The sequence below is a fragment of the Glycine max genome, chromosome 6 (genome assembly GCF_000004515.6).
Source record: "Glycine max cultivar Williams 82 chromosome 6, Glycine_max_v4.0, whole genome shotgun sequence".
NCBI classification, from domain to species: Eukaryota; Viridiplantae; Streptophyta; class Magnoliopsida; order Fabales; family Fabaceae; genus Glycine; species Glycine max.
Genome location: NC_038242.2, coordinates 17,649,739 through 17,665,581, shown reverse-complemented (window position 1 = coordinate 17,665,581; position 15,843 = coordinate 17,649,739). Strand labels below are relative to the sequence as shown.

The following is a 15,843-nucleotide window of genomic DNA, read 5'->3' as shown; positions in this document are numbered from 1 at the left end:
TACTTGATATTGTTGGTGTAACACCAACAAGGATGACATTCTTTGTTGCCTTTGCCTATTTGGAGGGAGAACGTCTGAATAACATTGTTTGGGATCTACAAAGATTTCATGGTCTTTTTCCTCAAACGTGATGCACTCCTTGGAGTTATTGTTACCAACAGAGATCTAGCATTGATGAATGTAGTGAAAACTATATTCCCTGAGTCTACGAATTTGTTGTGTCGGTTTCACATTGATAAGAATGTGAAGGCAAAGTGTAAAACCCTTGTTGGTCAAAAAAATGCATGGGATTATGTAATGGAAGCTTGGGGGAGTTTAATGGATTGTCTTTCTGAGCAACAGTTTGATGAATGCCTTAAGAAGTTTGAAATTGCTTGCTCACCATGGCCAATGTTTGTTGACTATGTCAACCAAACATGGGTCATTCCTCACAAAAAAAGATTTGTTAAAGCCTAGACAAATAAGGTCATGCACTTAGGAAACACAACAACTAACAGGTATGAAATTTTTAAATATATAAAGTTGTCAGGTTTTATGATTGAATGCATAAAAAAATAATGTGTTTCTTCTATTTGTTGTGTATCTCATATGTAAGGTTGAATCTGCTCATTGGGCATTAAAGAGACTACTACAAAATAGCCTAGAAGACTTATGTAGTGTTTGGGAAGTCATAAACAACATGATCACGCTGCAACACACTCAAATTAAGGCATCTTTTGAGACAAGTACACATGTGGTTGGACGTGTTTAAAGTTACCTTATACAAGAGGTTATCTGAGCCTAAGCTTTTCATACCAAGGGTTATCTGAGCCTCAAGTAAGCATAACCAAAGAAATGGAAATGATTTCCAAGAGATTTGAAGAGCTTGATGTTTATGGCAAAGTTACTTTGAAGAGTAAACTTCGAGAAATTGCTTACCATGATCTAAACTCTATGTGTGCTCCTTCAGAAATGGTGAAAACAAAAGGTGCTCAAAAGAGACCGATGACCAAGCAACAAATATCTACACAACGTGATCCCTCGTATTGGAAGCATGTTGATGCATTACATTCCGAGCAGAATAGTAATTCGTTAGTGAAACGTAATGCATCATCATCTGAGCAACCATTTGAAAGAAGGACCATGCTGATGTTGGATCAATTTCATCTATGCATTTATGATTCCATTGTAAACATTGTTGATGTGAAAGTTGATGGTAACTGTGGATATCGTGCAGTTGTTGCCCTATTAGGTATGGGTGAAGATTCATGGTCATTGGAGCGCAACCATTTGCTTAAAGAACTTACAAAATGGTCTGATGACTATATAAACTTGGTTGGTGGTATAGACCGATTTGAGGAATTAAAGCGGTCCCTACTTGTTGATGGATTATCCATGGTATAGTATATAACTTTAATGTTACATTTGATTCGATTAAATTTGCATTAACTAAATTCAATTTGTTGACTGTTACATGTAGGTTATCATGGACAAGTGGATGAATATAACTAACATGAGATATGTCATTGCATCAAGGTATAATGTGATCCTTGTCTCTCTTTCACTCCGATAAAGCATGACATTTTTTCCTCTTAAAAGTCAATCACCAACAGATTCTTTTGTGCATCGTGTGATATGTATCGATCATGTGTATGGTAATCATTTTGTTCAGGTAAATGCATGAATCATCCTCTCTATGTAATTATTGTGAAAATATTTGCACCATGGTATTTTAAATGTGTATGTTCTTATGTAACAGGTATTTCTAAGGGACCGTTGTTCGTTACCGCCAGTAGTATTGTTATGGTCTACACATTGTCATCATCAGGCAAAATAGTGGCCCACACCATATATTAGTAGAATGCAATAGTATACACAGTATACAAATTTGTCAAGGTTGAATACAGAATATGTTGATTTAGATGAAGATTAAACATTTACTTACTTGTGTGCTTGTGATCTAAAATGATGATATATGTGTGTTTCATTCAACGTTGACATTTACTTACTTAGTGTCTTTATGTCACATTGAATCCACTAATCACGTTGTTAGTGTTACGTAAATAATTAAGTTGGTTTCACTAATTAGGGTTACTAAATGATAAACATAATAATGTAAATTTGTTATTAATTTAAAATTGAAAATACAACTTAAACAATTAATGTTCTTTAATCATATAAAACCATAAATTATATAAAGCAAGGTAACTAAAATAACTCTTCATGTGTCTTCAATGCACCGCCTTCATCACGACTGCACATATACATTGCAATGCACAGTCACACCTCTAACGATCCGCAGGCAGTCCTCTATGACATTGTATGTCTTTGTGCCTTCAGTGACTATCCTTAGGTTGAGCAACCGCTCCAACCTTTCAGCTATTGCTTGGCAAGCCTCCTACGACATTATTAAAAACAAAAATAAATAATGTTAAGGGTTAATGAATGTTCACATAAATTGAGTAACAATTAGATTTGAAAATATATTTTACCACTACATGTCGAGGCGACTCTACACCAGCATGTGCATCTTCAGCTACTTCATTCATACCCATTGTCTCCACTGGATGCTGAGCAACATATGGTTCAACAAATGTGTCATGCTGCTGCAGGGGGGGCTATCTATGAGGATCCCCAGGCTGTGCCAGACTCATGAAGGGATGAGATATCGAGTAGAACCAATCCATGTAGTCTAGTGAACACTGCCCAGGCGCTACACATATCTAACGAACAGGTGCAATGTATTCGAAAAACTGAATCCATCTATCATCATCAATGTCTTCTATACAAAGAGAAGGAGCAACAAGGTGTGAAGGAATGGTCTGCACATACCTAAACTATTGTACAACCCTCTCTGGTCGGTGTATGACATTTGACGGACCCCATCTGATATGTCCCAAAAATAAAGAAATAACCTCAAACTCTCTGAATGCACGGTGGTCACCATACGGAATCCAACATATAGCATCAGACGATAATCTATCCAACCGTCTATGATACGTCGATACTGGTAATGCCTTCCCAGACTTCCAACGGCAGGCTCATGGTTTCCTCTCATCATAATCCTCAGCAGCAACAACACAACCAACAGAGGCAAAGTTCTCGTAGATCCAACACTGCACATATTTTCCAAATAAGTAAATATATATTTTGAATAAAATTTCAAATGACCTACAAAAGTGTGATATATCCCACAAGCTGTCTGGCCTTGCTTTTTGGCGCATCATTCAAAGTGTTATACATATCCACCAGCGCAACAACTCCCCATGTGTAGCTTCCAGTCTACGTCAAGTCCCTCAATGCATCCAAGAATACCACATGAACGTGTGTGACACTCTTGTTAGCAAAGAGTGTGCAACCAAGAAGATGCAACAAATATGCACGAGCTGCGGGTGTCCACTATGTTGCATCACATTTGCTCCGATATACATCTCGTAGCCAGGAAAGTTGAACATATGCCCCATGGCATTGTACTGTCTCAGCTCGTGTCTCTTCAGCACTTACTTCAAGCAATTCCACTTGCAGCAACATGGCATCATCCACATGAAGAGACTCAAAAGTATGGAAAGTGCTTGTAATAGGCAAATTCAGCAACAACACCACATCATCCCAGGTGATAGTCACCTCTCCTACTGACGAATGGATACTATTGGTTTCCTTATGTCACCTCTCCATGAAAACAAACATAAGTCCCCAATCACCAGTCTCCAGAGAACATGTGATCAAAAGACTTAATCCTGTGGTAGCCACTGAGCCTTCGATCTCAGGAGCAGGCTTGCCAAACTTCTCAACCTTTCTTCCATGTGAGCATAATTTCAACTTAGGATGTCACTGAAAATGATAATATAAATCATTTTAACAAAAAATAATAGTTACTTACGGAAATAACATTTATTTAAAATTACAAATACCTCTCCATTCCAAACTTTTGCAGCCACATGATAAACATAATCTTGCAACACTGATGTGTTGTGGGGTTCGCCTGGAAAACCCTCAGCATCAGTCGTCACATCAACACCAGTTTCTTCTTCAGGCTGTTCATGGACCTCCTCATCCGCATGATTCATATCGTGAACATCCTCAGCAACAGGTGCAGCTTCCTATTGCCTACGTGCGGATGTTGTGGGCCTCCGCCGCTGGAGAGTATCATCTTCATCACGTCTGACTTCTCTCCCTAGGGCTCTTCCTATAACCATTCCTAAAGTTCGACCCAAAACTCTGGTTCTAACCATGATCTGCACATTAAAGGAGTCATAAAAATTTGTAAGCGTTCGAAAAATACTTCAATCAATCCCAAATTACTAACACAATAAAAACTTTAAATTTTATTGAAAACTTAAAGTAATGACCAAAATAAAAGTACAATTTTGTTTTTCAATTAAATTTTAATGAAAACTTAAAGTAATGAAAACTTACTAGAGATAATTTTTTTATAGTTCCATATCATTACTAAATTGTCAAATATATACTAATAAACATTTGAAATTTATCATATATAACAAATTTATAAAACACTTTTTAAAGTATAAATATAACAAAATTACTAAACTTCTTAATGCAAAATAATAATATTTATGTAATTAAAATAACAAATTTTAATTTACTAATACTTTTTAAAAATAATTAAATCACAATAATACATATATATATATATATATATATACATTTGTTTTAAAATAAAAAAATTACTTAATTTCTTAAAAAAATCAACTACAAAAAATAAATATATTTAATTAATTAAAATTACACAAAAAAAACAACAACATTTGCTTATTACAAAAGCAAATTTCAAACGAAAATATTATTTAATTATAAAATTTTAAATAATTATAAAATAAATTTTTTTAACTCAAATTGAAAGAAAAATATATATACATATTAGGGATCCGTATAAGGAATAGGGATTCCCAATCCGTATGTTGTATACGGATCCCCCATCGCCTCCAATCCCCCCCCCCCACCCTCCGCCATGAATGCGCAGCAAAGTAAATGAAATAAGCCCAACCTACCACAACGGCGACTACGATGGCAACAACACAGTAGCACGAGCGACAGTGGCGCGACAAAAACTCAAACGACAATGACGAAGCGCGGAGGAGAAGAGAATGCAAAGGGACACAACCTCGTTACTGTAATGGCGGGGGGATTTTTTGAATGCTTTTAAAAAAGGGATGAAGGGAATTTTTGCCACTTCACCAAAGATGTTGGGTGTACCAGCAGTTGGGTTGGTGCCCAAAGAAATGCCCAATAAAAAATTCATGTCTAGAACAAGTTCCAAGCCCAAACCCAAAAATCTCAAATCTGTCAGTGATAGCATCGATCCAAATCTCGTCGATGGCTACATTGATCCAAACTTTGTGAAAATCGTCAAGTGAATATAGATCTTGCCAAATGATGTGTGCAACCATAATTTCCATCAACTTCCATGTCGCAACTGCAAAAGGGAGAAGAGAGGTGGTTCGGGGGAGTTTAGTTTTTGACTAGGGAGGAGATTGTTGGGTATCAAAGTAATAAAATAATAACTCAACTAAAATAAAATATGAGGAAAGAGCATAAAAATCACAATGGACAAGAAAAATAATTTTATTAAGTGGAAGAAATTACAAAAACTATCAAGAGAACCTAACCTTGTGTTTGGATCAGGAATTTCAGGGAATTTGAATTGCTTTAATTTTAATTTCCTTCATTTTTCAAATTCTTTGTTTGGATAAATCAATTCAAATTTCTTCAATTTTAAATTCTTTGTTTAAAAGGCAATTCAATTTTCTCCATATGAAAATTTTCAATTTTATATTTTAAATAGATGAAATTTCAATATTAAACTTTATAGGAAAAAAAACGATATAATTTTAAAATATTAATTAAAAAATATTTTTCAATTTTTAATAATTTAAAAATACAAAATATTGATAATTTTAACTAGGGTTGTTTTGTGTAACCACAACTAGTGATGTTTTTCAATCGACATCAACCAAGGCTATTTTTCGATTGACATAAAATAGGATTTATTTTGTCAAAGTATGCCGGGAATATTTGTCAGCTGACGCCAGTCGGAACTATTTTTCGGCTAGTGTTGGTTGAGTTTATTTTCCTACCGATGTTGGCTAGATTTTTTTTACCAACATCGCCTAGGGTTTATTTGGTTGACACCGACTAAGGCTTTTTCAAACAACATTGACCAAGGCTATTTTTAGCCAATGTCGGCTTGGGATTTTTTGGTCGATAAATAGCCCATACTAACCAACATCGGCCTTAAAACCCCTAGCAGACATTGACAAAAAAACTCTACCCAACATCGGCTAAAAAATAGCTTGGTCGATGTCGACCAATAGAACCTACCCGACCTCGGCTAAAAAACATCATTGGTCAACGTTGGCCGAAAAATCCCTAGTCTAAATTGGATAAAAAAAATAGCTCTAATCAATGTCGGAACAAAAACTCTAGCCAACATCGGCTATAAAATAGCCTTGGCTGATGTTGACTAAAAAATAGCTCTGACTGATGTCGATCGAAAAAACTCTATTGGATGTCGACTGAAAGAACCTAGTCGATGTCGACTAAAAATAGTCATGTCTAATGTCGGTCAAAAATACCTAGTTGGTGTTAGCAGGAAAAACCCTAGCCAGCATCAACCAAAAAACCCTAGCTAATGTGGTTAAGAAATAGCTCTGGTTGATGTTAGTAGAAAATCCTAGTCGATGTTAGCAAAAAAAATCCTAATCGACGTCAGCTAAGAAAATTTTGTTGACATAAACCAAAACACCCTACCTAACATCAGCTGAAAAATAACCCTAGCCGATGTTGGCTAAAAAATAGCTTTGATTGGAAAAACCTAGCTGACGTCGGTTGAAAAACCCTAGCAAGTGTCTACTCAAAAGTTAGCCATGAACGATGTCAGTAGAAAAAATCTAGCTGATGTCGGCCAATCATTGGTCAACATCAACTGAAAAAACATGGACAACAACGGCCAAAAAATATCCTTGGCCGATGTTAGCAAAAAATTCCCATGACTGATGTCAGTGGGAAAATAACCCTAACCAACATTATCTAAAAAAAATCTTAGCCGATATCGGCAAAAAATAGCTTCGGTTGACATCATACAAAAAATTATGACTAAAAAAACCTCGTCTAACGTCAGTGAAAAACAACTTATGCTGATGTCGACCATAAAAAATTTGGTCACCTGTAGTTGCAAGTGTTGAGCAAGAAAGAGTCGCGAACAAGAACGTGAGTTAGAGTGAGCATCTGCAAAAAAAAAAATTCAAATTCTTTATTTTTTGAGAGAATTTAAAATCTCACTGTTTTAGTCAATCAAAATAATTCATAAAAATACCAAAAATTAAATATTCTTTCAAATATTCTATCCAAACAAGCTATTTTATCATGAATCCTTTTAAATTCCTTGAAAAAATGAATTCCCCTACTGAATTGCTCTATCCAAACACACTAAACTAATTTCTCTTTTAATTTTGTAAATAAAGGAAGAAGAGAAGGATTTTTGGGATGAACAAAAGGGACTGCCAAGGCCTTCATATATAGGCTAGGAAAGCAGCTTAAAAGCCTAAACCCACCAATGTGGGGTGAGAGAGGAGATTTGGGGTTAGAGAGGAGGAAGAAGAATGATGTGATATAAAACTTGTGCATGGAGGGGCGGTGGCAACGATAGACGTAGTCAAGATGGGTGGCGAGGAGGAGGGCGTTTGATGTCAATATAAAGGAGATGGAGAAGGAAGGGTGGTGGATGTTGTTGGGTTTGTATCTAGACGGTTAATTTAAGCAAGAGAAAAATAATCTCTAGCAGCTAAAAGGTGTTAGAAAATGAACCACATTAAAAAAAAAATAGCATGTGGTGGTCCGAGAGGATGTTACAATATCATTTTAATGACATGCTCTAACAGCTTAGACAAAAAGTTACTAAAAGTTATAAAAGAAGAAAACTTTAAGGACTTTGATTGATCAAATATTTATTTAAGAACTAAAACCAAAAATATTTATGAGAAGAGAGGAGAGACATTCCAAGAAAAATATTTAGGCTATTTTTGAAAAAGAAAAAAAAAACTATCTGAAAATGATAGCTTATTAAATTATAATTGTTTGATAAAATTAATTGTTGAAGCTTAAAAGTGAAAAATAACATAAAAATAATTAAATCATGATTTATTTAAAAATAATAATTAGAAAATTTAATAAATATATTAAGGATAAAAAAAGAAAATATAAACATTTGAAAGCTTAAAAATAACGTTTTAAAAAACGTTACTTCAAATAACATTACAAAAAATGATAAAAGCTATAAAAAGTTACTAAAAAAATTTGTTTAGCGAACAATCGAACAAACTTCAACTAGTAAAATTAAAACTAAGTAGAAGTTAATTGAAATGTTTTATCGAAAATAAAATTAGTGAATTTCTTTTTGGACATAAATATTTAGTTATTCTTAACAGCATGATATTATTTATTTAATAATTATTAACTTTTAATTTTTTTTATATATTATTAGTGAATTAAAGTATTGTTTGAATGTTTACAGTTAAGACTTTACCGCTTTAAACTTAGGTTGGTACTTTAGAAATAAAAAACAGCAACGAATCATGTCGATTCTATTAAAAAAAATTGGTGTAGACTCTAACGTCATTTAATTATGGCAACTGACGAAGCTAAATAGTTGTTAAAATTAAAGAATTATAAACCAGAAATGTTGCCCTTATTTTTTCTTTAAGGAAATATAACCCTTGTTAAGAGGGGGAAATATTGAAAAATATACATATAAAAACTCGTTAAATTAGATAGGTTGGAGCATCTCGATCTGATTAAACATTTGATATAGACTCTAACATTATTTGATTACGGACATTGGCCGATTTTATACCACAAGAGAACGTATTTGCTTTCCACTCATTTATTAACATTATTTAAAATAAAATTACATGTCAAATAATATTGTTTGTAAACCAATATGAGTTAGAGAATTTTTTTGGAAATATAAAGCAGCAAGTGACTTATATTTGCGGGTTATTTTTTTTTAAAAAAAAAGTCATCGGGCATATCAATTTTGAAGCATTCTTGCAGTTCATTTGCAAAGCATAATCCAATTTCCACAAATATTAACAAAACAGGTGTGTCAACATCATGATCTGCTTGCTATTCAAATTTTTTAGCGGCTTCCTCGTACTTTATGAGAGAAATATAAAGGACTGATAATGTGAATCCATCACGTTATGAAAGTATGTTTCTTCTGTGCTGCTGCATTGGCCAATCAGATAACTAACACAAAGTAAATTGAGATTAAGAGACATGTCATATTAATCAAAGCATCAATGTCGTGAGGGCACTGACGCTGATTGTTATGAATTTTAGCCCTAGGTTTCGAGGACTAGGTTCCTCCTACGGAAACGAAAGAAGGGAAAGGAGTTTTGTATTATTCATGTCTCATTCATTACAAAAGGCAGCTATATATAAGCACTCTTGGTGCTGCTGCACGATATCACTAAGCATAATAGCAGAAAACAAAAGCAAAAACGTCGATAACGGAAATGGAATGCATTCGTGTTGTGCTTCCCAACAAGGGAACATGTATGTCGACAGCATATTCTACTTAGCCACTAAATGGCTGCCAGCTCAGCTATACCTAACTACCTTCTGTTAAATGAAATCAGCAAGGTGTCGTGGCGGGATTATCTTTCGTCTTGGTCTCGGGTTGTTATTTTTCGTGAGTGGTATGGTGCACAACTGGTCCTTCTCCTTCCTGCTAACATTTCCTCCTTCATCGAAAAACACTTTGTCCTCTAGGTGATACTCTACCTTCAAGGTCTCCGATTCTTCCCAACTTGTTTCTTTTGGTGGTAATCCTGTCCATTGGACCAACACAAATAACCTAGGAATATAGATGAACTAGAGTCTCAACGAGTGTTAAGTATCATAAGTGGGGTGATCACGGTCTGATTATCTTTCACCATGGGTGGCAGCTCCACCAAGGGCTCATGAAGGGTTGAAGAAGACTGAAAAGGCTCGAAAAGAAAGCAATGGAACACGGGGTGAATGCGACAACCTTTTGGTAATTTTACCCGATAAGCCACCATGTCAATCTTTTGGAGAATCTGGAAGGGTCCATAGAAGAGCTTAGCTAGCATAGAGAAGGGTTCTCCCGTAGCCGAAACTTGATGGCGCGGTTGCAATTTAATCAAAAGCCAATCTCCCACTTCAAAAATATTGTCCTTGCGATGAGCATCCGCAATCTGTTTCATGGACTCCTGCGCTTTCAATAGCTTCTTGCGCAAGCTAATAAACACAGCCTCATGATTTGTCATAAAATCGTCTCCAACCTCAACCTGTGATGTCCCCGCGATGTACTGAGGAATGCTTGGTGGCTTCTTTCTGAAAGTGATTTCATATGGTGGCAGGTCAGTGCTTGAATGTTGTGATATGTTATACAACCATTTAGCCCAAAGCAGGAACCTTCCCCAAGATGATGATAGTTGATGCACGAACGCTCGAAGGTATTGTTCCACGACGCGATTGGCCACCTTTGTTTGGCCGTCGGTCTGAGGATGATATGCAGAACTCATCCGCAGTGTTGTCCCACTCATCTTAAACAATTCTTGCCAGAACCGACTGATAAACAAAGGATCACGGTCTGAGACCAAGCTACGAGGCATCCCGTGCAACTTTCCAACCATCTCCATGAATAGGAGTGCTACGGAACGAGCTATGTAATGTGGCTGAAGCATTCCTAGATGAATACCTTTAGAGAAGCAATCTACTACCAACAAGAAGGAAGTGTGGCCACAGTACGCTGGAAGACCAACAATGAAGTCAAGGGAGAGGTCCTCCTATGGTCGTGATGGAACCGGTAATGGACACAACAATCTTGGCGATTTACGGGTATCATACATTGTATGGTTGCAGTCCCGACAAGCACCCACAAAAATACGAACATCCTCTTGGATTCCTGCCCAAACGAAGTTCTCCTTAACTCGAGCCAAATTTTTCGCAATCCCTATATGGCCCCCCATAGGTGAAGAGTGAAATTCAATGAGCAAGGTTGGAATGAACTTAAGACCCCTTGGTAACCAAATGTCTCCCTTCTGCAAAATCAAGTCGTGCACCACACTACAATCTGAGTGCTCACTAGTTTGTGTCTGTATTGTCTGCTTGAAGTTGATAAACTCAGGATGTAGTGCTAATTCCTTTTTGAGTTACTTCAAGAAGGTAAAATTTGGCAGGGACAAAACGAATAAGTCTCCTATTAAGGCTTTTAGCACTCGAGAAAGAGCATTTACCGCAGCATTAACCTTGCCTAGACGATACTGAATGGAGTAATTGTAGCCGATAAGCCTAGCTAAATACATTTTCTGCTCCGGCGTCTGGATTACTTGGGTCATTAGTTCCTGGAGACTACAATGATCAGTGAAGATGGTGAAATGGTGACCCAATAGATATTGCCGCATTTTTTCACAGCAATGGTGATAGCGGCTAATTCACGGATGTACATGAAGGAATAAAGGAGTTTGGGAAAGAAGGGTTTGCTGAAGAAGGCATTTGGGTGCCCTTCCTGCCAAAGGAAAGCTCATATGCCTACTGTCGACATGTCTATTTCAACTACGAAGGGTAAAGTAAAGTCAGACAATCTTAATATTGGGGCTTGGCTCATCACATTCATTAAAGCATTAAACACACGTTGGGCATCCTTAGACCAATTAAAGTGACCCTTTGCCAGGATTTGGGTTAGAGGAGCAACATTGGACGCATAGCCCTTGATGAAGCAATAATCGAATTCGGATAACCCGAGGAAACCGTGCAAAGCTTTGACTGATCAAGGAATGGGACACTGTTGCACTGCTTGAACCTTCTCCTGTAGTGTTTCCACCCCCTCTCTTGACACCAAATGGCCCAAATATTCCACCCAAGTCTGAGCAAAAACACACTTAGACAGCTTCAAGAAGAACTGTGCATCCTATAGTATCTTGAAAGTTGTTTCCAGGTGTAACAAGTGATCATCAAATGATCTGCTATAGAGCAATATGTCATCAAAGAAGACTATGATGAACTTACGAAGGTAAGTTTGAAACACGTTGTTCATGGTAGCTTGGAAGGAAGGTGGCGCATTACACAATCCAAAAGGCATGACCCGGAATTCATAGTGGCCATGGTGAGTCCTAAACACCATTTTGCTCACATCTTTCTCCCTCATTAGTATTTGATGATAGCCTTGCAACACATCTAACTTCGAGAAATAACAAGCGCCTCCCAACTCATCAATTGTTGGTATGGGAAACCTATCCTTAACAGTAATGGCATTAAGTCCCCGATAATCCATGTAGAATCACCACGAGTCATCGTGCTTCTTAACCAATAAGACAGATGATGAGAATCGACTTGTAGTTGGACAAATGATGTCATTCTACAACATAGATTCCACTAGGGTCTCAATTTCTTGTTTCTGGAAATGTGGATAGTGATAGGGACACACGTTGACTGGTTCAGAGTTTGGTAGAAAGTGAATGGCATGATTGGTCTCGTAGGGCGGAGGTAATGATGTCGAGGTGTGGAACATGGTCGCATATTTGGTGGTTAACGCATATCCGCCACCATCAAGGCTTTAGCGATGTCGTAGCTCTACCTCTATTGCAGCTCCGCCTCCATCAAGACTTCGTCTGTCTCATATCCATTGCCATCACGACTTCATCTTTGTCTTGGATCCACCTTCGTCACGGATTTGCCATCATTGTTGCTTTGTCTCCGTTGTAGATTCGCCACCATGTTCTTCCTCAATCTCTTACCCATTCAATTTTTTTTACTCCCAGATCTGAATTTATTTTTTCCTCTTTATTTAAATTTGGAACTGGATTTTTTTCTGGGCATAAATTAAAAGATTATTGATGTGCCATATTCATTTTATTTTTTTGTTTAATGATTTGGAACAAGATTTAATGATATGTAACTAAAATTTCTGAGTGTAAAGGATTCACGAGGCAAAGATGGAGTAGGGTTAAGAGGGGGAAAGATGGAGAAGAAGCAGAAAAGAGGGGGAAATTTTGTCACCTCCAGCATAGACACAGTGGAGAGAGAGGTTGTGAAAGGTTGTAAAAGGAATTTGGTGTGTTGGATGTAGGATAAAATTTTGCATTCTAAATCAATCCAAAGGCTGTAAATAATGATCCATGATAGACTACTTACTAGTCTGCGCTATACACCGTCCCAAATATGATTTAATTTATTACATTTGAATTCTGGCAGCTCAATCAACTTAAAAATTGTAACACCCCATTTTTTTATTTAAAAATTAATAGAATTTTTAGAAATTACATAAATGAGAGAAAATAGTTTTTGTTAATTAAAATAAGGATTTTATAGTATTAGAAAATAAATAGAGTAAAATGATATTTTAAAAAATAAAGAGATATTTTAATTGGTTATTTATTTAATGAAATAGTAAAATAGAGTTCATTTTTATAAAATAATAAAATAAAGAAAATTGAGTAAATAATAAGTTCAAAATATCATAACTATAAATAGAGACATATTAAGTTAATGTTTACATTTACAATATGTATCTAAGCTTTCTCTTTCTCCCAAGTTTGTTTTCCCTTATTCCTTTTTCAAAACCTTCTTTTTTTCCCGCACACACTCAAATATATCATTGTAAAACTACAATTGCAGACTTGTTAACCGTTGGATCGTCCGAAAATTTGAACACCACCTTTGGAACTCATTTTCGCACATGCCCATCGTTTGAATTTTCAAAATATTTGTTGTAGAGAGAGAAATGTCCCTCACATAGAGACAGTGAAATTAAGACTTTAATTCTTTCTCCTTCTCTCTAACGTTTGGAAACTCTAGCTGAACAACCAATGGAAAAGCTTGAGAAATCTTAAGGAACTGTTAGGGACACCACTATCAATGTCGAACTACACACATGAGTTCGCTTAGAGGGATGAGTTTACCTTAAGGAACTGCTTAGAGGGATGAGTTTATCGCAATTGGGATTAAAGTGAACATGTGTAGGAATCCTTAGTGGATCAAGTTGGGGTTAATTTTGGTGTATTTTTATGTGTTTTAATTTTTCATGTAAAATGATAACTACGAATTGCTCATGTTTGATGGATCAATTGATTCGAATCGGATGGTTTAATTGAGTGTTTGGTTTTGAATGTTAGAAACCTATAAATTTGGGAATTCCTGATTCTTGTATGTTTTCTTGAAATTGATTGAGGGGTTTTGTTCCCCATGATGTGATCACATGTTTTGTGCTATTTATCGAATGAATAAATGAATGATTATATGCCTTAAATGTTGGAAGATATAATGTGTTAGTGAGAAGGTGTGATGAGACATATGTTGTGAACAAGTGTGGGATATAGTTGTGTGTATTGCATAGTTCATAGGTAAAGTCTGTGTTTGTGCCATAAATATATTAATATTGTGTGATGTGTATATGATTCATGAGGTGTGATAACATGTTTCTTTGAGATTATAACTTGTAATTGAGATTGGGTGTATGTTATAAGTTGGGTATGTGTTAAATTGTGAGATCACACGTGTATTGAGATGTTGTGTTCATTGAGTTGTGAGCTATGAACTGTATCATCACATGACTATAAGATCCTTTGATGGCGACGAGTTAATGTGCGACAAGTATTTTGATGGGATCCACTATGGGAACCCAATGAGTTGAATCACTTTGAGGCATGACGAGTTAAAATTATATTAAGAACAATTGAGGAGTCGTGTGTTTTGTATAGTTCATAAATAGAGTTTGCGTGTTAAAATGTTTTCTAAGTTGGACCTGAATCAGGAGGGAGAGGCCCTGACAGACTCTTTGGAGTCTAGGCCTTGGGGGTAAATACATCCAGTTTGAGTGCTGCTTTAAGCATGTGTCGATCCCACATGGTTACAGCATTCTCGCAAAACAGCGTGGCCCTAACTGGTCTCCTTATGATTTTACCTAGTGAAAGTGACCTGACTTACTAGTGTGTGGTCTGTCTTGTAATGTACTCCTAGAAGCCCGACGAGATTTTTCACCGACAAAGTATCACATTGCATATATGATGAGAATCCTGAAACTGGCCAAATACAAGCTAAAGGCCCAAGTGGAGAAGGAAGAAGACTCAAGTGGAGAAGGACAAAGCCCCCGAGTGGAGAAGGATGAAGGCCCAAGTGGAGAAGGATGAAGGCCCAGAGGCAAAGACACTATTAAGACTATTAATTGTTGTTGAAGGCCCAAACTAATTTGAAGGCTCAAGTTAAATATGTTTTTTAGTTATAATTTTTATTTATTGTAATTTTGGCCCAAACTGTTTATAAGGCTCATGTCTATTTTTATCTTTTTGTTCGGATACACTATAAGTATTGGTTTTTGTTTTCAATAAAAAAAAAAAAACTTTTGGCATTTGATAAAATTTGGTGAGAGTTTCTCTCTGGATTCCTTGTTGAACCAATCTCAGACTTATCAAGGTAATCCTTGTGGCGTCTATCCCGACTTATCTTCCTTCACTGGAAGTGGCGTAATCCAAAACTCCGTAGCCTGTATCAAACGATCCGCTCCTAGTCAGGTTCACATCATTTGGTATCAGAGCTTTGACTCTTGATACAGGTTCTATCATATCCTATTATTTTTCTTTGTAATTTGTCCAGGTTCGTGTTTTGTCCTTGTTCTATTATTTGTTTTCTTGTTTGCGTCTTGTTGCGTTCTTGTTTGTGTCTTTGTTTCGTTCTTATTCTTGTTCTTGTCACGTTTTTGTTCTTGTTCTTGTTTCTTGTGTCTTTCAGACTTTGTGTCAAAAAAAATTTGTTTGAGTTCTATTTCAAGTAAAAAAAAAAGTTGCAGAAATTTTGAAAAAACAAAGAGAGAAGAAAAGAAGAAAA

The 15,843-nt window shown here is 36.1% G+C and overlaps 1 protein-coding gene across 1 annotated transcript; it reads left to right on the top strand.

The window, feature by feature from the left end:
- Positions 1-834: 834 nt before the first annotated feature.
- On the top strand, positions 835-1,748 carry LOC102668961 (uncharacterized). The gene is made up of 3 exons (XM_006582483.1): positions 835-1,377; positions 1,460-1,515; positions 1,739-1,748. The coding sequence occupies exons 1-3, from the start codon at positions 835-837 to the stop codon at positions 1,746-1,748; spliced, it is 609 nt and encodes a 202-aa protein (XP_006582546.1).
- The last annotated feature ends 14,095 nt before the right edge of the window (positions 1,749-15,843 follow it).